The 23,473-nt window shown below is 38.7% G+C and overlaps 1 protein-coding gene across 3 annotated transcripts in view; it reads right to left on the bottom strand.

Annotated features, from left to right (window-relative positions):
* Positions 1 to 23,473, bottom strand: part of EGF (epidermal growth factor) — a 101,135-nt gene that overhangs the window by 56,501 nt on the left and 21,161 nt on the right. For all 3 annotated transcript variants that reach the window (XM_019026088.4, XM_019026089.4, XM_055385738.2), the window contains exons 2-5: positions 16,294 to 16,493; positions 14,025 to 14,206; positions 13,391 to 13,618; positions 12,145 to 12,347 (exon numbers count right to left, since the gene is read on the bottom strand). In XM_019026088.4, the coding sequence (XP_018881633.3) occupies positions 12,145 to 12,347; positions 13,391 to 13,618; positions 14,025 to 14,206; positions 16,294 to 16,493 (813 nt within the window). The remainder of the gene's footprint in view (positions 1 to 12,144; positions 12,348 to 13,390; positions 13,619 to 14,024; positions 14,207 to 16,293; positions 16,494 to 23,473) is intronic.

Here is a 23,473-nt window from a genome sequence, read left to right as displayed (position 1 = left end):
TTTTGTGATATTGCTTGAGCATGATACGTATAGTGGATTGGTTAACATCAGTTTACTTCAGGTTACTTTCCTCGTAAAGGTTAAACCAGATGGGATTTCCTTATGATACCAGTTAAAGCTGACCTGTTTGGGGATTTGGCTATCATCTCTCTCCTGATCCATCAGGGGGTCAGATAAACAAGTTAGTTTTGGTGTGTTGATGTGGAATTTTAGCATGAGTGACTTCATTTTGGTTTGGTCTGTTGGGGCCTATTGCAGGAGCTCAGTTTAAATCAGTTGCCTCCCATAAATTTTATTTAACATCACTAGACATGACCAATAACAGTAAGATTCAGTAGAAACATATTCTTGCCCCCTTGAAAATGTCCCTAGTGTACATTGAGATAACCAGAGAGTATGCCACCCTCTAGAGATTCTGATTTGGTAAATCAGAGGCTCAGGAATCTGCATTTTTACAGAATCAGGAGTGATTATGATGTCAGGAGGCTGCTTCACACCACACTTTCAGAAACACTGGCCTAATGTACTAGTGAAACGTTACACCTTCATCTTAGTTACAAATAATTACTTTTAGCTAGTCTGTGTTATTTCCTTAGTTATTTTGAACCTGTTTTTTCAAATCTCTTTACAAAATTAAATGCAAAATCAGTCTTGTCAACTTTCAACACCATTGCAGTATTACCTGCTAAATCAGTTAAGATTTACATTGAATGGTCTTATGGATAATTGATTCCAAAAATTTTATTTCTTGCCTATGATTTTTATGCCAATTATACATGTATAGTTACATTATTTTTCTTGTTCTATATGCTTCACTTAAACTATCAAAATTTTAAGCAAAATTAAAAATAAAATGGCCTAAATTTTAAAAGTAAATGACTAAAATTAGAAACTTGTAAATATTGGAGACAAAATTCATCCACTTTAAATTTCTTTTTAAAAAGCAGTAATGTGTTTAACTTTTATTTTTACAAACTGTACAAGTTAACAACAACAAAAATCCAGGAAGGTTTGAGTTGGCCTTTTAATAGCACTGAAATGCTACACTTTCTTGAGGTAACAAAAACTTGAAACACTATGCTTCTTATAAAAACTCTTTCCTTTGCCGTATAAAAATCTTTCCAAACTCAGCATGCTGGATGATTACTGGATTACCAATCAGGGAAACTGAATTTTGTCTTGGTTCTTCCTCTTACAGCACATCACTTTATCTCTTTGACCTAAGTTTCCTAATTCACAAAATAAACTTGTTGAAATAGATATTCACTGAGATCCCTCTTTTAAAAAAATTCTATAGTTATAAACAGAATTAAATGTTGGCGAAAAATTCTTCTGAGTTTATACCTCTAAAGATTATCAAACCTTAATTACTGCTTATAGTATGGTAACAGAGAATCAAACTGTCTAATGAAGAAAACAACTATTGTCTCAGGCGTAGAAAATGCTTTGTTCTTCTAGATCCAGTATATATTTTTCTTTTTTCCCATACCTTTCTACTACCTCTCACCTGGATTTGTATCTGTTCTTATCACGATCATCCCCATTGTCACCACCACAATTATGTATATGCATCTTTTTTCCATTGATAAACTTCTGAGGATAAGGCATGTGCCCTATTCACATTTATAGTCCCAGTAACACCTACCATGGTGCCTTTTACAACATAGGCACCCAGTAAACATCTAATACATCCACAAAAAAACCCTGTGATCATGTCACCTGCAACCTAACTCCCTATTTGTTTTTTCCTCAAAGTTCCAATCAACCTTAGAGCTAGAACTCAAAACAGTTTGTCACAAGATGCTAGCCAGTACTTTTTCCACTATACCATGCTGCTGATGGCTTTTAGTGATGCTTATTAACAATACACAATCACTCTTCAATAATGGACATAGGCAGGAAAGAAATCACTATTCTCCTCTGCCTAGTTGTGCTGATGACGTGACCTGAATTCAGACACTAAACACTTTAAAAGGTCATTTTAGGTGGTGGCAAAACACAGAGGATTGAGGGTTATATTTTCTTTAATCTCCTTAATCTTCTGCTGTTCTTTAGCTTCAAAATAGGCCAAAGCCAGCACTGAGAATGCTGCTGCTGACCTCAGAGAACACTCCTTCTCAGAGCTGAGCAATGAGGCTTAATTACCTCTGAGATCAATTAAAGCTCCTAATCATGGAGTTTAATGTCCACCACCAACTGCACCTTCAATAACTGCCTGGCTAGCACACAGGCACTCATGAGCTTTACTATAGCCCAGTGAATCTGTAGATTTTACCCTGGCCCAGTTCTGAAACAATGCACTTGGGATTCCGTTTCCTGGTTTTTTCCACTGATCACATCTTTGTCTACCTCAAACTCCATGTAAGACTCACCTCATCAACAAAGCCTTTCTAGTCTCTTCCATTCAAACCCATTAACTTTGGTCATTCTAAAGTCATAACTAAATATTTGGCATCCCCAATATTTAGCACATAACAAAAATTTTGAATAACACTTTGTAAAGTATTTGTATTATCACATTTCATTTTCATAACAAGCCCTTGAGCTATGCAGAGCAAGTATCATCTTCCATTTTACAGATTAGGAAATAGTGCCCTGTTAAGGATCACATAGAAAATAGAGTGTAGAACTGGGATGCTATTCCAAGCCCTTTGACTGTAATCCCCCTCTTTTCACCAGATACGTAAAATTCTATGTGTGTGTGTTTATATTTATGCATTTGCATAAATATAAACATGCACATAAAATATATGTTAGTTTTATGAAATGTCTATAAAAACGTGGCTATATTTTTGCTTCATTTGTTTATTGTCTTCATCATTAATGAGTTCTCAATAATGACTGCCTCAACTTCCTCAAAAAACTTCTCAAACTGAACAGTATAGAAGTTTACTCTTGTCAGTAATAGAAATACAAGGAAGAAAATACAAGAATGGCCATTCTGTGCTATTGGAATTCCTAATTACAGTAAAAAAAGAAAAAAATCACCTAGCCAGAATTTAGCCACTTGGTATCATATCCATCTGTACCCTTTTAGGAATTAAAAAGTAAATGAATCAACAAACTTTAAAGCACTTTAAAAATAATGCTTTTGGCCAGGCGCAGTGGCTCACACCTGTAATCCCAGCACTTTGGGAGGCCAAGGCGGGCAGATCACCTGAGGCCAGGAGTTGGAGGCTAGCCTGGCCAACATGGTGAAACCCCATCTCTACTAAAAATACAAAAATTAGCCAGGTGTGGTGGCATGTGCCTGTAGTCCCAGCTTCTTGGGAGGCTGAAACATGAGAATTGCTTGAACCTGGGAGGCAGAGGTTGCAGTGAGCCAAGATCATGCCACTGCACTCCAGCATGGGTGACAGAGCGAGACTCCGTCTCAAAATAAATAAATAAATAAATAAAATGCTTTTAACTCTTAGAAGAGCCCTTTAGGCCCATTGAGTCTTTTCTTATTGTATCCTCATTTCTGGCAGTTTGGTTGCCCATAGCAGGAAGATGGAAAATACAAGGTATGACATATGTACAACTATTATGTATCCATAATTAAAAATACATTTTAAAAAGACAAGGTGTATATGCCTCCACTACCATTGTCACCACCGCACCCCACCCACATTCACCAATGGTAGAAGTGGCTGCGTGAGTCCAGTGTTCTTTCTTACTAAGCCCAGATGTAGCCTTAACCTTGCATTCCAGACTGCCAGTGTCAATGGCTGCAAGACAGTTGGTAATTTCCCACACAGACTAGAAACTCCAGGTCAGGGTTCCTTCCAGAGAAAGATAGTACAATTTGAGTATCAAAATGGTAATAATTACAATGAATACAAATGTCAATTATTTTTAAAAATCCATGACTTTATAGAGATGATTAAAGAAAAGTGACCTTTGGAGGATACTGGAAGGTTAGGACACTAACTCTTTATTTTGAAAACACGTAAATTAAGAAATAGGATCGAACACTGAATTTACCTTTCCTATAAAAGCTCCTCCTCCTCAGGACAATCATATATCTGATTTGGAAAGGCTCCTCTTTGTATAAGAATCCCAGCTAATATATGCATAAACAGTGACAGAATTAGAATGTCATTGCTTTGAGCCTCTAATAAAAAATGGCTCCAGGCAATGATAATCAATAGCTACTAAAACAATTAAGCAAAAGGCTGATGGGGAACTTGCAGTGGCTGGACCAGGCTGGTGACCTCTGAAATGCTAATTAATTTTGAACATCACGAAAAAGAATAAGAACTAGCCCCATGTGCCTTTTAATGTGGTACAAAGGGGAAGCTCACAGAACCACCTGCAGTGCCACCCATAAAGCATTCTTGAAAACAATCTGATTCTGATCAGATTTCTAAGCCTAAACTACCAGTTTATAGGTAACAAGGAAATTAGAGAAACATGTTAAATGACACATGGGGATATAATCTGCAAAATCCAGAAAGTGAAAAATTCTATAGGACTAATGATCTGGTTTTCTGAACAAACAAGTGGCAAGAAAAAGCCTCAGGTTAGAAAATAAACAGAGGCCACAGCCAGGCATGTGAAAACCTGCAAGATGTGAGAGCCAGCAGCAAGAAAGAAAACATAAAAATGATAAAGAGCAATTTCAAGTATTTAAAAGAGATTTCAAATGGCAGCCATTTGGTGTCAGGGCAAACCCAGCTTTGCCCCAAACCAGTCCTATGCTTGCTGCAATGGCATGTATCCTTGTAAATGTGACTCTAGTCACTAAGAAAATGTCAATAACTATAAATGATGCTAAGAAAGATAGCAATCCATATTTTACTAATATTTCCATGAAGAATAACAGAATTTTATGTGTTTAAACTAATAATTTAAAATTATATGAACTAAATATTTATCTTTTTAGGATGATTCTTTTCCAGTGGTTTCAAAATAACCAAGATTTTATAGTAGACACTCCAGCAACAAAATAATCAAAATGAATTAGACTCCCACCTTGGCAATTTTAGCTATACTAATTGCTTCCAGAAGCAAGTACCTTTCCAGGTGGAGACAATTATCCTTCATGAACTCACAGGATTAAATTCAGCCATCTTTTTGTGCATGAAATGAATGTAAAGCATTTTACACAGTGTTAGTAATAAATAACCTTCATTTCCCAAAGAATATGCTTTTGAAGCTCTCTTATAGCTTAAAACTGAAATCTACATTTAAAGAATACAGAAAAAAGCAAAAATATTTGGACCTTTTACAACATAATATCTATGAGCAATAAAGTAGTTGTAAAATCCCCAGAAATTGAACTTGAAATAATTGTCATTAAGATGTGTACAAAAATGTTCCGACACTATTTCTGAGATTTGTATAATAGTGTAGGTATCACGGCATCCAGGATATCTGGCTAATAAGTTTAATCATGCCAACAAAAAATGTGAGATTCATTCTGTGCCTGTTTTCGGACAGCCGGGGAGAAGTAAGAGAGAAAGAGAAAGATTTTAAGTTTCTGAAATTGAAAAAAAAATTAAAGAAAAATGTAAAAAGAGAGAGAGAAATAGGGTTTTGACTCCATGATCTGTGCAAACTGAAACACTTAACTACCAGAAGGCCATGGATAAATAATGATATGCTGAATTACAGGCTTCTCAAAACAAATAAGGTACATCTAAAATATGAAATGATAGATAATAGAGTGTATTTGGAGAGGCAGCATGTTACCAGTCTGCCTGGTTTCAAATCCCAATTCTACCACCCTGTGACCTTCAACAGGGTATTGTGACATCTCTAAACCTCAGAACTTTTAATTTATAATATTACACTAATTATCACACTTAATTAATAGAGCTGTTGTAAAGATTAAGTGAGATATTATAAGGAAAGCCCTTAAATTATCACAAGAACAGATAATTTCGTACCCATGCAATAATTATGGCATCTCTGTGAGCCAAGAAGTTGCATGTACTTAGATGGGTTATTTCAAATTCTAGTTGAAACAAACAAACAACAACAAAAAAACCTATGTACTCAGATATTATGTATCTTTAAAACTTATTCCTTATTATATTATTTAGGAGATAGAGTGCCAAAGAATTTTTTTTCACTTGGTTTTTTTTTTGGGGGGTGGGGTTTGAGACGGAGTCTTGCTCTGTTGCCCAGACTACAGTGCAGTGGCCTAATCTTGGCTCACTGAAACCTCTGCCCCCTGAGTTCAAGTGGTTCTCCTGTCTCAGCCTCCCAAATAGCTGGGATTACAGGCAGACACCACCACACCCAGTTAATTTTTGCATTTTATTTTATTTTATTTTATTTTTTAGTAGAGACAGGGTTTCACCATGTTGGCCAGGCTGGCCTTGAACTCCTGACCTCAAGTGATCCACCCGCCTTGGCCTCCCAAGGTGCTGGGATTACAGGTGTGAGCCACCGTGCCTGGCTTGCTTGTTTTTTCAACTCTTGTTTCTTAAAGTCGTTTAGGCATTGGGAATGCAATGGAAAGTTGTATTCTCTGTCCTCCAAGGACTAAGGAATATAAAAAGACAGACAACTCCAGCTAAGCATGGTAAGTGTCATATGATTAGGGAAATTCTCTGAGAACACATTCCCTGAGAATACCTTCTCTGGAACAGCTAACTTAGGCTCACAGTGGATCAAGGAAGGTGTTCCTGAAGGAAGTCATGTTGGAGCTGTTTCTCAGAGGATGAGGAGAGACAGCCGGTGAAGGGACGGAGGTGGCGAGTTCCTGAGCATGCAGACTGGGCTGCAGGAGAGAGCAAGTGTGCCTCATGAAAGGAAAGTCATCTTTGAGAATGGTTGCAACAGAGAATGTAATATAAACAAGGGTGAGAGAAGAAGCTGAGAAATGAGCAGAAGCCTTGGTGAGCCCAAGGAAGAGACTTCACTTTAATTACTGATGATTAGGAATTGTCAGTGGATTTTAATCAAAGAGTGACATGACTGGGCCTTCTTTTTTGAGGGATTATGCTCCCTGCAGCAGAGAAAATGGAGACAGGGATACTAGTCAGGAGGATGCTGGAGAGAGAAACCTGCAGGAAGGGCAGAGTGGTTAGATCGTAAGGGGTAGAATTGTTGGGATGCAGAGACTGATTTCGTGGGATGAGAGTGAGGAAGATGAAGGAACAGGCAACTCCTCGGTTTCTGCTTTGGGAGATGCGGTAGAGAGTGATGCCATTCATTGGGTTGATGACACTAGAGGGAGAGGAGCTGGGGAAGAGGGAGGTGAAAGTTGGTAGGTTAGTTATTTTCTTTGAGCCTGAAACACTTGCAAGAAATCCAAGTAGACATGCTTACAAGGCAGATAATTATAAGGGCCTTGATAAGGATATTTTTACTGAGCCCAAACACATGCATTTTATGTGCCCACTAGAGGACCCGGAGCTTGGAAGGTACAGACAGCAAGCAAGCATGGCCCAGAAGAAGGACCAGGGCAACTGCTCTTCAGGAAACTGGTCAGATCATCAGAAAACAGCCTGATGGTGAAACTGTGGCTGTATTACTTTGACTTGGGACGCAGCATGAAGCTCCTCCAGAACCAGACAACCTGAATCTACAAGGCAAGGACTTGTTTAAACCAACAAATCAGTCTTCCATGTGAAGCTCTGTGGCTTTGCCTTTGTAAGCCCCTCCCTTGCCTTGGCCAGACAGTCTTCACCAGAGCTGCTTCTTTTTGTATATTATGAATAAATTCCCATGTTTTAAGTCAATTATCTCTGTAGTTTAACTCTATAGCAGATCTTTGCAGCTTGACACTCATTATGCCTGAGTCCTTTTTTTAAAAAAATTTGTCTAGAGCTCAAAAAAAAAAAAAAAAGAGGTCGGAACTACAAATAATAGATTCAAGAGTCCTGTGGGCTGCTGCATAGGAAATAAAACAGAAAAATGACATGGGTTGTGTCACCTTTAGAGAGTAATGATGCACACAACCATATGAATAGTTCTGAGAAATTCCACTCAAGAAAAAACTCATTCAACTTTATTGAACACATCATCTCTAAATCACTTGGCCCCGAAAGGTTTTTTTCCCCTAAGTAACCTCATTAAATCCCATAGAACTAGAGTTTTGAGGCCAGGCACGGTGGCTCAAGCCTGTAATCCCAGCACTTTGGGAGGCTGAGGCAGGTAGATCACCTGAGGTCAAGAGTTTAAGACCAGCCTGGCCAATATCGGGAAACCCTGTCTCTACTAAAAATACAAATTAGCTGGGCATGGTGGTGGGTGCCTGTAATCCCGGTGACTCAGGAGGCTGAGGTAGAGAGAATTGCTTAAAACCCAGGAGGCGGAGGTTGCAGTGAGCTGAGATTACGCCACTGCACTCCAGCCTCGGCGATAGAGTGAGACTCCATCTCAAAAAAAAAAAAAAAAAAAAAAAGAACTAGAGTTTTGTAGAGCATGCTTTGATAAATGATAGCTTAGGCATTTTGCAAGAAGTAAGTTTGTTGATACTCATATTTGTATAAATATTTATATTTTATAACAAAAAATAATATCAACCAGATTATATGATTTTTCTGTTATTTCTTCATTGAAGTAGTTTCACTACTAAATACTTTGTAAAGCAAAGTACCACTTTCCAGATCACCAGAGGAGCTGCAATTTAGGCATAATATCCATGAGGAACTAACCAGCCTCTAGAGAAGTATGTCTTTACATCTGAAGGATGGGCTGGGCACAGTGGCTCATGCCTGTAATCCCAGCACTTTGGGAGGCTGAGGCAGGCAGATCGCTTGAGCTCAGGAGTTTGAGACCAGCCTGGGTAATATGGTGAAACCCCACCTCTACCAAAAATACAACAAAATTAGCCAGTTGTGATGATGAACACCTGTAATCCCAGCTACTTGGGAGGCTGAGGCAGGAGGATTGCTTGATGTCAGGAAATGGAGGTTGCAGTGAGCCGAGATCGCACATTGCACTCCAGCCTGGGCAACAGAGCCAGACTTCATCCACCCCCCAAAAAAAAAATCCAAAGGATGTCAAACACATTGAAAACCCAATAAAATTTATATACCATCTCCCTAGGTGGAACAGTGCGTATTTTCATCTAACCCATAAAATCAAGAGATCCACAGGCCCTACATCACAGATAAAGAGCTCCTGCTTTCTAAGACACTAAAACAATTTAAACCTAATCAATAATGGGCAAAGTAACAGTGCCCCTGAAATCAAAAGTCCTTTGCCTGTGGAGTATGTGTGAAGTGCATCCTTTGGTCAGTAACTGGAGCCAATCTCCAATGCCAACTGTCTTCCAGGTTCCAGATTTGTCTGTGGCTCTGCAGCTGGCAGAGGCTTTCCAATCAAATTCTATTACTTGCCACATTGTTTGGGGCTGCTCTTTAGTGAATCATTGTAGATTTTCTTCTGAAATTCATGCTTTCAGTTATCCTATTTGAACTTCCTGTCACAGAAGCTGAGTAGTGAGGGGCTCTGAAGAGACAATATATTTATGGTAGAAAGAATACTAAACTGAGAGATTGATGATAGGAAATTTTCCCCCACATTCATCATTAACTAGCTATGTGATCATGGAAAAGGTGCTCTATTTCTTCAGGTTTCTCAATGACGAATTAAGTACAATTATTCCTACCCTTCCTGTCTCACAACATTGCTGTGACAAACCAATAAACTAAAGCCCATGAAAACACTTTGAAAATTCTGAGGTTACATATAAATGTAAGAGAGGGTGATGATGATGGCAGACATATCTCTAATTATTATGAATGGGACTCAGTAAATACTTATTCATAATGGCCTTTGGTTATGATTTTGTTGTGAGTCATCACCACTCAGACAATGAGTTGTATGTGAAGACAGCTTGAGTTGAAATTTCCCATGGAAGGTATGTGGCAGTGTATCAGATTCACTACCTTTATATGTAGACTATCTACACTACCATTATGGGTTCACCCATCTACTTTATAGCATTACCACTAGGTTGTTGCTATTTAATGTGGTGCTAGAACCCACAGTTGAACTGTTTCCCACAACTCTTGCTTTGCGAATTCAAGTGAGATTGTGCTACGGCACTCCAGCCTGGGCAACAGAGCAAGACTCCATCTTAAAAAAAAAAAAAGAAAGTAGAAGATACAAACAATTCTATCTCTGTGTCTGCACTTCAGAGGGCTATTTAAGGCTAACATTAAATATATTTTAAAACCTTCTTGAAATAAAACTTTTACATAAAGGTGAGATGTTAGCATCACATCATTTATGAGGTACATTGAGCAGCCTAACGATTATAACAAATTTTTAAAAACCTGACAACTTTTTTTTTCTGTAGGCCCCTTGTGGTATTTCATAAAAGCCTAACAACTTTTTTTTTTTAAATTTTAATTTGAGACAGAGTCTCAATCTGTCACCCAGTCTGGAGTGCAGTGGAATGATCTTGGCTCACTGTGGCCTCTGCCTCCTGGGTTCAAGTGATCCTCCTGCCTCAGCCTCCTGAATAGCTGGGACTACAGGCATGCGCCACCATGCCCAGCTCATTTTTGTATTTTTAGTAGAGACAGGGTTTTGCCATGTTGGCCAGACTGGTCTCGAACTCCTGACCTCAAGGGATCTATCTACCTCGGCCTCCCAAAGTGCTGGGATTGCAGGCCTGACAACTTTTTAAAAACAATTACATGCTAAAGAATTCAGAGAAGACTACATTTAGAAGTGGAAATTTGGGACTGTGACTAGATTCAGTCAATCACTCATTCTTTTTACTAACATTTACCGTCTAAAATTAATTTATTTATAAATATCTACTGTATATATGGTGGCTAAAAAAAACAAACAAAATAGACATGGTTTCTACCTGTATGGCACTTACAATCAAATGGGAGAGAGAATCAAAAAGAAAGCAAATGAGTATGTAGTTACACCTCATGATGAGCTCAATGAAAGGTGTACTGTGAAAAAAGTAAGAGGTGAAGGGGCCTATTTTGATTGGCTTATCAGAGAAGACCTATCTGAGCACATGACATTTAAGCTCAGAACTGAAGAGAAGTCTAAGCCAAGGAAGAGAGACTGCAAAACCCTAAAGGAATGAAGGAGATTAGCATGTTTGAGGAGTTATAGAAAGACTTGCACTAAATTTTAGTGAGGGCAGAGATCACTAGAGCAGGTTGGTCAAATATTGATGAGACTGGTAAAATGCTGAACTTCAACCTAACTGCAAAGAAAAGCTTTTGAAGGATTTTATGTAGGGGAGCGAATGGATCAGATTCAGAAAACAGAAGGATCAGTTGAGTGGCTACTATAGTAGGCCAAACAAAAAGTACCTGTCTGCTTAGACTATGGCAGTGGCAATAGAGAAGAGAAGTGGACATTTGAAATGTATTTAGAAGGTAGAATGGAATGGATTCGGTGTTGGATTAGAAACTGGGGGTGAGACAGTGGGAAAAATCGAAGATGACCCTGTAAGATCCCAGAATATGCCACTCCAAAATGGGAAGGATTGTTGAGCTTCAAACAATTAAAAAGAAAGAGATGCAGAAAAGCTCTATTTGCCTAAACGCAAGACTTAGATTTACAAAGACAATAGGTACCCCCTCTCTCCCAAGAATAACAAAAGTTAACCACTGAAGACAACTTTAGATCCTTACGACCTGGCAATGGCTGCAGAGGTACCTACATTAACAAGCTTTATTAACTAGCATTTATCTGCCATTTATTTGCCTTCCCCCAAGTTGCTAGTCATAGAAATTCAAAGTCCTTTTCCTCTGTCTTGTCACTTCTCTAAAACTTTACTGTTCTTTATTAAAGATACTATATAAACTGGCATTTAAAGCCACCTCTTTGAGAGCTATTCATTCCCCGGATTTCTCCCATGTATATATAAAAGGTACATGTTAATCCATTTCTATTTGTTTTTCTTTCTTTCTTTCTTTCGTTTTTGTAGAGACAGAGTCTTGCTATGTTGTCCAGGCTGGTCTCAAACTCCTGGCCTCAAGCAATCCTCCCACCTCAGCCTTTCAAAATGTGGAGATTACAAGTGTGAGCCACCATGCCTGGCCTTCTATTTGTTTTTTTCTTGTTAATCTGTCTTTTCTTACAGGGGTCTATTATAACTAAGAATATATGAGGGTTGAAGAAAAAATTTTTTTTCGCCTACAACGCCTCATTGTCTGGCTCAAGCAGGTGAATGGGTGGGAACTATGTGTCAGGCCCTGCGCAAGGTCAATGATGACTCACCAGGCTCCCAAGTGTCATCTTCTGCCTTGGGTTGTGCAAGTGGATGCACTACTTTCAGTTCACCAGGTGGTACAAATGATGAATGGAGGTTAATTCTAACCATGTCCTTTCCAGTGTGTTTGTTGGCTATCCAAATTGTCTTCATTTTCCATGTTGAATAGAAGATACGGTCACCAAAAAGGGACATTGCAAACAAATTGTGCCTAAAAAGCAACCACAAAAGAAAAAAGAACAACAGAACATTTGTTCCTTGGCTTATTAGAATTTCACTTCATTTCAATTTATTGTCTAAGTTTTAACCACCTACGTTTTCAATTGTTTCTCATTTAAGTTTAGAAAAGTATATTAAGTTTAAAATTTTATTTATCTCCTCATACTCTGAGCTAATAAGATATAATTTCTAGCTCCAGATCCATTGTCTCATTCTTCTTTTAGTCATCCAATAGGTGTGATGAAAATGGGGAAGAAAATAGGAACAGGGTAAGAGTGGGTTTCTAGTGACATCAATTTCACATGACGAATTTCTGCCTCTTGCCACAAAGCTGGAAAGTCAGTTGCTGGCATGATAGCAAACCAATGAAAGATAAAAATATGTAACATCATAATTCCAAAAAGAATAATTATGGTCAACATGTGAGAACTTATTATGTGCCAAATACTCTGTTGTTTTTGTTTGTATTCATTTACTTTCCCTTCACAATAATCCCAAGAGACTGATACTATGATTATCCTCACATTAAAGGAAACTGAGTATAAGAGAAGTTAGAGAACCTACTCAAAGTCACTCATCTAACAGATGGTAAATCTGGAGCTTGAACTCAAGTCTTTTTTTTGAGACGGAGTCTCGCTCTGTCGCCCAGGCTGGAGTGCAGTGGCACGATCTTGGCTTACTGCAAGCTCCGCCTCCCGGGTTCTCGCCATTCTCCTGCCTCAGCCTCCCGAATAGCTGGGACTACAGGCGCCCGCCACCACGCCCGGCTAATTTTTTGTATTTTTATTAGAGACGGGGTTTCACCGTGTTAGCCAGGATGGTCTTGATCTCCTTACCTCGTGATCCGCCCGCCTCAGCCTCTCGAAGTGCTGGGATTACAGGAGTGAGCCACCGCGCCCGGCCAAACTCAAGTCTTTTGGATTCAAAATCTATGGCCTAAACCACTATACCAGTTCCATTGACAAAAGTAAAATTAATTTATCTTGTGGACTTCAAATGACAATTGTTTTATTTTATACCAAGAGTAAAACTTACTGTGTTGGATGTTTACTAATGTGGACAGAACCTCCATCATAATCACAGGAGCAAATAAGAGAATTGCTTCCTTCTCTGTTGTACTGAATCCAAAACAGCCGCTTATCAAGCACATCCAATGACACAGCTGTTATTTTCTCTGATGTCTCCAACAGAGCCTTCACTCCCACACCATCGAGATCTGCTCTATAAAGGCTTCCAGCCACCTCTGAAGACCAAAATATAAACCTGAGGGCAAACACATTACATAGACCCAGAAATGAATGTATAGTGCCTTAAATGGCCAACTCTCTCAATGTTTCAGCAGCTCCTTCACAGGGCAAGTTTGACTATTTTGAATGAAAATTTATTCAACAAGTAAACATTGCCCTATTGTAGACATTACAAGTGATTTCAAGTTAGAAAGGGAATTATGCCTCTATAGCAGAAAACCATGATAGTTAGGAATATTTATGGGGGGATCCTGTCTCAGTTGAAATGCAGGCAACTGTCCTATAGAAAACGGTGCCTGTGTGCTGCAAAAGAGGGCTTTGGTCTCAGTGAGAGGATCCCTTTGAATTTACAATGTTATAATTCTATCAGTCTTCACTAGATTTGTAAATATATTTCAATGTCTGAATACAGCAGAATTTACCTTTCTACTGGATCAACTGCTATATTTGCAGGATATTTTAAAGCACTTAAAAGAACGTGGGAATTATTTCCTTTCATATCTGTTACTGTAATGATTCCTTCCTGTTGATTTGACCAAATAACTTCTTCATTTATCCAATTTATTGCCATTCCAGAAACATTTTTCTCTATATTACATACTCTCTGCAAAATCAAATTTTAAAATTGTTATTAATACTTCCCCCATTCACAACAAAATTATTTTAATTGTTATATATAAAAAGTCTATTCTTTTAAGTATTTGTCATCTTTATGCATTTCCAAAATTGTTTAAATAATAAAATAGTCACAGATATGGTGCCTTTGTTTTGATGCAGCATTTACCTCCTCCGGCCCTTAAGTAAATATTTCTGGAAATAGTATTTATAGCTTTGAAACTAAAAATTATCCTACACACTATTTAAATTAGGAAGCCAACCATAATGTATTGATCATTTCAACTATAGTAATGGTGAAATTTTGATGCAACCGTAAAGACAGCTTATTCAGTTCCATTTGCTAATGGAAATTTCCAGATCTTCAACTGAACTCAATTCCAAGCTATGCAAGATTTCCTTGGAGTCTGAGCTTACAGACATGAACTCGATGAATTTCTCATTGTGGCCTTTATTCTTCTGGCCCTCCTCCTCCAATAGGCCCCTTCCTTTCTATAGTCCTTCATGCCGTCACACTGTGACCAGAGTAGCAGAGTGTCTTTTTAGGCACCTTGGGCTGTATTCCCAACTTTTTCATGATAAAAATGCCCAACCAGAACTTTTCATATCTTAATTTCAGCCATGGGCAGGTAAGCTGGTCTTCTTGGGGAATGGAGGTTGCAAGGTGGGCAGAAGCCCCAATTTGTACTGTTAAAGATTTTCATGGTGTAAATATTCTACCATGGCAGACGTCCAGCTACCCAGGTGACATCACTGAAATCAGAGTTGGGCTGAAATTGCATGATCTCATAAGCCTGTGCTATTTCTACATTTCATACAAAGAAATCTAGCCAACTTATTTTACCATTGAAAATAATGGCCAAAACCGCAATTACCTTTGCACCAACCCAATCCATTCATAAATTAGCTCACCCAGGTAAATTGTTTGCATTTTAACAGTTGTCCTTTATAAACAAGGTTTTAACCCAAAGGAAGGAATATAAGGATAGAATTTTAGGCATCAGGCTGATCCTTTCCTAATGGCTTGATATAAATTCACAACTATTTTAAGTTTTTCCATGTTCTTGATAGGAAACCCTTCAGATTCTTAGACTCAAGAGTTTGAAACTATACTACCAGATGTCTGGAGGATAATGAGTAGCCATCCTTGTTAAAAGTGAGATTAGCAAGTATTAGCACCTAATTGAAGCTTTTAAGAATAATTGGAAAGAGAAATATTTGGCTAAAAAACAAAAAATACTGTGGACTTTGCATTGAGAATCAACTCTTAAAGTTTCTCTAGTCATGTGCTCTTTGTAATCCATCACCAAATTGAGAGAAACATTCCTCCTGGGACTCATGTAAGGGTTCTACCAGCTAAAAAGAAAGATTAAGGATCTTTTGTATGTACATGAATTAAAGTACTTATTTGTCATCTGCTATATTATTTTTTTTCCGGAGTGCAAGCTCTGTGAGAATAAAAAGAAGAAAATTTTTCTTTCTACATGTCAGGTGCCAAAACCCATGATGGAGATTTTATACAGATAAAACAGGGTCTCTCAACTTCAGCACTATTGACATTTGGGGCTGGACAATTCTTTATTCTTGGGCTGTCCTGCACAGTGTAAGATGTTTTGCAGCATCCCAGGCCTTTACCCACTAGATGCCTGTATCATCTCCACCTTCCTACCTCACCTACTTGTGACAACCAAAAATGTTTCCAGACACTGCCAATTGTTCCCTCAGGGAAAAATTGCCCCCCACCTGAGAACTACTGCGGTACCTTACAAATAGCAAGAAATAATCATGCAAATAATCTATCTTAATCATAAAATGGTGATCTGACTTAATAAACTCAGATATTTTCAAAATTACATTCATACCCTCACTTTCTAATTTTGGGGCTTCTAAACATCAGTGTGTGAATTTATTCAAGAATATACACCACAGATGTAGATTAAATAAATGCCTATATTTGGCAGACACGCATTTGAACTGTTATATAATTTTCATTTATCTATACATTAAGAATTCAATATATTATATTTGTCAGCCTGTACAAAAACAGCTCAAACACTGTAGGTAATGGTATTTTACCTCTTGCCTTGACCCATTCAGAAAAACTCTTTGCAAAAGTTGTCTTTCTAAATCCACCCAATAGATTCTTTTCTCATTATAATGAAAATCCATGATCACTGAGACACCAGCATCCACCACCAATTGCTCATAATTGGTTCCTTCTGTGTCAATCCTAAAGATACTATTTCCGTGGGAGAAAATTAAGAAGGGTGCAGGACCTGGGTGGGAAGAAAGAGACCAAACTGTATACTTTTAATATTTTATCTCATTTAAACAAAATACTTCCCAATGACAACCAACACAAGCAGAAATAATTTTTAATTACTGGTTTTCTGTTTAAAATAAAGTCTATTTATAGACAATAAAGAGTTCCTGTAGATATTCACACTCCATTTTGTAAATTGTCTTCTCCACAAACTGATTATAAGACATGAACATTGGTAAATTATGAAAAATGAACTCTCTGAAAAGAAAGACACTTTTTACTCTTTATCCATAAAATACCTTTTTATGTTCAAAAAGGAACCACCCACCATATTCTATTGTGGAAAGGATTTATATAAGTGTAAAATTTAATTATGTAAATTAGAACTAAAATTACAGATATTATCATTTTGGAAATGGACTTCTTGGGTCTTACCTATGACCAGAACCTTCAGCATAATGACCTAGAAGACGACGGTGAAAACTAAAAGGTCTTAGATGGAAGCAGGAAAAATTGAAATGCTGTTTCAATTTCAGAATGCTGTAAAGGTTCTGAAATATTTTGACCCTGTTATCTTTACCACGTAAATATAGGATGCCCATATAAATTTGAATTCCACATATATTGCATGGGACATACACTAAAAATTTGTTCTCTATTTACCTGAAATTCAAATTTGACTGGGCACTTTGCATTTTTATTTGCTAAATCTGGGTGGCAAACCTCACTGGATTTCTTGGTGCCTGTAGGGCCTTGCTTGGTACCCTAATCCTGTACCTGGGGTCCTCTCCTGTTCTAGGTGATGGCCACCTACCAACTCTGATGTCCCAATATTCAATATCTACTTGGGAACCTGATCCGTTTTTGGGAAACCTCACCACTAATTACTGACAGACTCCACGCACAGCTTGCCTGTGATGCTCTGAGATGACACCAGAGGATGAAATTAGTTACATCAAGTCAAGTTAGTTTCCTTGGTCTCTCTCTCTTGACCAAGTGTGAGGAGGCTTGGGCCACTCTGCCTTTAGAAAATGACAGAATCACTGGGGTAAGTGGGGAATGGAGGGGAATTCTAACATATTCTTGCTTCTGTGCTGGGCTTACTCCATTCTGTTTTATCATCAAAAGTAATACTTTAATATGACTTAATAAATGTGTTTATTGTAAGCATTGAACAAAATGATGGGTTAACATCCTTTTACTCAGGGACTATGTTCTAGAGTCAGAAAACACTAACTCCACTTTGGAGAGTACATTGAATTAAAGCTACAAGAGGGTTGGCGCTTCCAAGATGGCCAAATAGGAACAACTCAGGTCTACAGCTCCCAGCAAGATCAACGCAGAAGATGGGTGATTTCTGCATTTCCAACTGAGGTACCTGGTTCATCCCACTGGGACTGGTTGGACAGTGGGTGCAGCCCACGGAGAGCGAGCCGAAGCAGGGTGGGGTGTTGCCTCATGTGGGAAGTGCAAGGGGTCAGCGGATTTCCCTTTCCTAGCCAAGGGAAGTCGTGAGTGCCTGTAACTGGAGGAACTGTACACTCTTGTCCAAATACTGCGCTTTTCCCATGGTCTTTGCAACCAGCAGGCCCGGATGTTCCCTCCCCTGCCTGGCTCAGCTGGTCCCACACCCACGGAGCCTTGCTCACTGCTAGCGCAGCAGTCTGAGATCGATCTGGGATGCTAAAGCTTGGTGGAGGGAGGGATGCCACCATTGCTGAGGCTTGAGTAGGTAGTGCTATGCTCACAATGTAAACAAAGAGGCAGGGAAGCTCGAACTGGGCAGAGCCCAACGCAGCTCAACAAGGCCTACTGCCCCTTTAGATTCCACCTCTGGAGGCAGGGCATATCTGAACAAAAGGCAGCAGACAGCTTCTACAGACTTAAACATCCCTGCCTGACAACTCTGAAGAGAGCAGTGGTTCTCCCAGCACAGCGTTTGAGATCCATTAACAGACACACTGCCTCCTCAAGTGGGTCCCTGAGCCTGTGTAGCCTCACTGGGAGACACCTCCTAGTAGGGGCCAACAGACACCTCATACAGGCAAGTGCCCCTCTGGGACAAAGCTTCCAGAGGAAGAATCAGGCAGCAATATTTGCTCTTCTGCAGCCTCCACTGGTGATTCCCAGGCAAACAAGGTCTAGAGTGGACCTCCAGCAAAATCCAACAGATCTGCAGCTGAGTGGCCTGTCTGTTAGAAGGAAAACTAACAAACAGAAAGGAATAGCATCAACATCAACAGAAAGGACATCCACATCAAAACCCTATCCGTAGGTCACCAGCATCAAAGACCAAAGGTAGATAACACCGCTAAGATGGGAAGAAACCAGAGCAAAAAGGCTGAAAATTCCAAAAACCAGAATGCCTCTTCTTTTCCAAAGGAACACAATTCCTTGCCAGCAAGGGAACAAAACTGGACAAAGAATGAGTTTGACGAGGTGACAGAAGTAGGCTTCAGAAGATCAGTAATAACAAACTTCTCCAAGCTAAAGGAACATGTTCTAACCCATCACAAGGAAGCTAAAAACCTTGAAAAAAGGTGAGACAAATGGATAACTAGAATCAACAGTGTAGAGAAGAGCTTAAATGGCCTGATGTAGCTGAAAACCACAGCACAGGAACTTGGTGACACATGCACAAGCTTCAATAGTCAATTCAATTGAACAGAAGAAAGGATGTCAGCAATTGAAGATCAAATTAATGAAATAAAGCAAGAAGACAAGATTAGAGAAAAAAGAGTGAAAAGAAACAAACAAAGCCTCAAAGAAATATGGAACTATGTGAAAAGACCAAATCTACATTTGATTGGTGTACCTGAAAGTGACGGGGAGAATGGAACCAAGTTAGAAAACACTCTTCGGCATATTATCCAGGAGAATATCCCCAACCTAGCAAGGCAGGCCAACATTCAAATTCAGGAAATACAGAGAACACCCACAAAGATACTCCTCGAGAAGAGCAACCCCAAGACACATAATTTTCAGATTCACCAAGGTTCAAATGAAGGAAAAAATGTTAAGGGCAGGCAGAGAGAAAGGTTGAGTTACCCACAAAGGGAAGCCCATCAGACTAACAGCAGATCTCTCTGCAGAAATCCTACAGCCAGAAGAGAGTGGGGGCCAATATTCAACATTCTTAAAGAAAAGAATTTTCAACCCAAAATTTCATATCCAGACAAACTAAGCTTCATAAGTGAAGGAGAAATAAAATCCTTTAAAGACAAGCAAATGCTGAGAGATTTTGTCACCACCAGGCCTGCCTTACAAGAGCTCCCGAAAGAAGCACTAAATATGGAAAGGAAGAACCGGTACCAGCCACTGCAAAAACATGTCAAATGGTAAAGACCATGGATGCTATGAAGAAACTGCATCAATTACCAGGCGAAGAACCAGCTAGCACCATAATGACAGGATCAAATTCACACATAACAATATTAACCTTAAACGTAAATGGGCTAAATGCCCCAATTAAAAGACACAGACTGGCAAATTGGATAAAGAGTCAAGACTATCAGTGTGCTGTATTCAGAAGGCCCATCTCATGTGCAAAGACACACATAGGCTCAAAATAAAGGGATGGAGGAAGATCTACCAAGCAAATGGAAAGCAAAAAAAAAAAAAAAAAAAAGCAGGGATTGCAATCCTGGTCTTTGATAAACAGACTTTAAACAAACAAAGATCAAAAGAGACAAAGAAGACCGTTACATAATGGTAAAGGGATCAATGCAGCAAGAAGAACTAACTAGCCTAATTATATATACACCCAATACAGGAGCACCCAGATTCATAAAGCAAGTTCTTAGAGACCTACAAAGAGACTTAGACTCCCACACAATAAAAGTGGGAGACAGTAACACCCCACTGTCAATATTAGATCAACGAGAAAGAAAATTAACAACGATATTCAAGACTTGAACTCAGCTCTGGACCAAGCAGACCTAATAGACATCTACAGAACTCTCCACCCCAAATCAACAGAATACACATTCTTCTCAGCATCACATCACACTTATTCTAAAATTGAACACGTAATTGGAAGTAAAACACTCCTCAGCAAATGCAAAAGAATAGAAATTGTAACAGTCTCTCAGACCACAGTCCAATCAAATTAGAACTCAGGATTAAGAAACTCACTCAAAACCCCACAACTACATGGAAACTGAGCAACCTTCTCCTGAATGACTACTGGGTAAATAACGAAATTAAGGGAGAAATAAATAAGTTATTGGAAACCAATGAGAACAAAGACACAATGTACCAGAATCTCTGAGACACAGCTAAAGCAGTGTTTATACGGAAATTTATACACAAAATGCCCACAGGAGAAAGCAAGAAATATCCAAAATCGACACCTTAACATCACAATTAAAAGAACTAGTGAAGCAAGAGCAAACAAATTCAAAAGTTAGAAGACAAGAAATAACTAAGATCAGAGCAGAACTGAAGGAGATAGAGATATGAAAAACTCTTCAAAAAATTAATGAATCCAGGAACTCGTTTTTTTGAAAAGATTAACAAAATAGACTGCTAGCCAGACTAATAAGGAAGAAAAGGGAGAAGAATCAAATAGACACAATAAAAAATAATAAAGGGGATATCACCACCGATTCCACAGAAATACAAACTACCATCAGAGAATACTATAAACACCTCTATGCAAATAAACTACAAAATCTGGAAGAAATGGATAAATTCCTGGACACATACCCCCTCCCAAGACTAAACCAGGAAGAAGTTGAATCTCTGAATAGACCAATAACAGGCTCTGAAATTGAGGCAATAATTAATAGCTTACCAACCATAAAAAGTCCAGGACCAGACGGATTCACAGTCGAATTCTACCAGAGGTACAAAGAGGAGCTGGTATCATTCCTTCTGAAACTATTCCAATCAATAGAAAAAGAGAGAATCTTCCCTAACTCATTTTATGAGGCCAGCATCATCCTGATATCAAAGCCTGGCAGAGACACAACAAAAAAAGAGAATTTTAGGCCAATATCCCTGATGAACATTGACATGAAAATCCTCAATAAAACACTGGCAAACCGGATCCAGCAGCACATCAAAAAGCTTATCCACCACGACCGAGTTGGCTTCGCCCCTGGGATGCAAGACTGGTTCAACATACGCAAATCAATAAACATAATCCATCACATAAACAGAACCAGCGACAAAAACCACATGATTATCTCAATAGACGCAGAAAAGGCCTTCGATAAAATTCAACACCCTTATATGCTAAAAACTCTTGGTATTGATGGAACATATCTCAAAATAATAAAAGCTACTTATGACAAACCCACAATCAATATCATACTGAATGGGCGAAAACAGGAAGCATTCCCTTTGAACACTGGTACAAGACAAGGATGCCCTTTCTCACCACTCCTATTCAACATAGTATTGGAAGTTCTGGCCAGGGCAATCGGGCAAGAGGAAGAAATAAAGGGTATTCAATTAGGAAAAAGGAACGTCAAATTGTCTCTGTTTGCAGATGACATGACTGTATATTTAGAAAACCCCATCGTCTTAGCCCAAAATCTCCTTAAGCTGATAGGCAACTTCAGCAAACTCTCAGGATACAAAATCAGTGTGCAAAAATCACAAGCATTCCTATATACCAATAACAGACAGAGAGCCAAATCATGAGTGAACTCCCATTCACAATTACTACAAAGATAATAAAATACCTAGGAATCCGACTTATAAGGGATGTGAAGAACCTCTTCAAGGAGAACTACAAACCACTGCTCAAGGAAATAAAAGAGGACACAAACAAATGGAAGAACATTCCATGCTCATGGATAGGAAGAATCAATATTGTGAAAATGGCCATACTGCCAAAGTAATTTATAAATTCAATGCTATCCCCATCAAGCTACCCCTGACTTTCTTCACAGAATTGGAAAAAACTACTTTAAAGTTCATATGTAACCAAAAAAGAGCCCCTATACCCAAGAAAATCCTAAGCAAAAAGAACAAAGCTGGAGGCATCACACTACCTTACTTCAAAATACACTACAAGGCTACAGTAACCAAAACAGCATGGTACCAGTACCAAAACAAATATATAGACCCATGGAACAGAACAGAGGCCTCAGAAATAACACTACACATCTACAACCATCTGATCTTTGACAAGCCTGACAAAAACGAGCAATAGGGAAAGGATTCCCTTTTTAATAAACGGTGCTGGGAAAACTGGCTAGCCATATGGAGAAAGCTGAAACTGGATCCCTTCCTTACACCTTACACAAAAATTTACTCAAGATTGATTAAAGACTTCAATGTAAGACCTAAAACCATAAAAACCCTAGAAGAAAACCTAGGCAATACCATTCAGGACATAGGCATGGGCAAAGACTTCATGACTAAAATACCAAAAGCAATGGCAACAAAAGCCAAAATAGACAAATGGGATCTAATTAAACTAAAGAGCTTCTGCACAGCAAAAGAAACTATCATCAGAGTGAACAGGCAACCTACAGAATGGGAGAAAATATTTGCAATCTACCCATCTGACAAAGGACTAATATCTAGAATATACAAAGAACTTAAATAAATTTACAAGAAAAAACCAAACAACCCCATCAAAAAGTGGACAAAGGATATGAACAGACACTTCCTAAGAGACCACATTTATGTATGTGTCAAATCGTCTCTGTTTGCAGATGACATAACTGCATATTTAGAAAACCCCATCGTCTTAGCCCAAAATCTCCTTAAGCTGATAGGCAACTTCAGCAAACTCTCAGGATACAAAATCAATGTGCAAAAATCACAAGCCAACAGACACATGAAAAAATGCTCATCATCACTGGTCATCAGAGAAATGCAAATCAAAACCACAGTGAGATACCATCTTACGCCAGTTAGAATGGCGATCATTAAAAAGTCAGGAAACAACAGATGTTGGAGAGGATGTGGAGAAATAGGAACACTTTTACACTGTTGGTGGGAGTGTAAATTAGTTCAACCATTGTGGAAGACGGT

This window comes from Gorilla gorilla, chromosome 3 (assembly GCF_029281585.2).
Source record: "Gorilla gorilla gorilla isolate KB3781 chromosome 3, NHGRI_mGorGor1-v2.1_pri, whole genome shotgun sequence".
NCBI lineage: Eukaryota > Metazoa > Chordata > Mammalia > Primates > Hominidae > Gorilla > Gorilla gorilla.
This window is presented reverse-complemented; position numbering and strand designations above follow the sequence as displayed.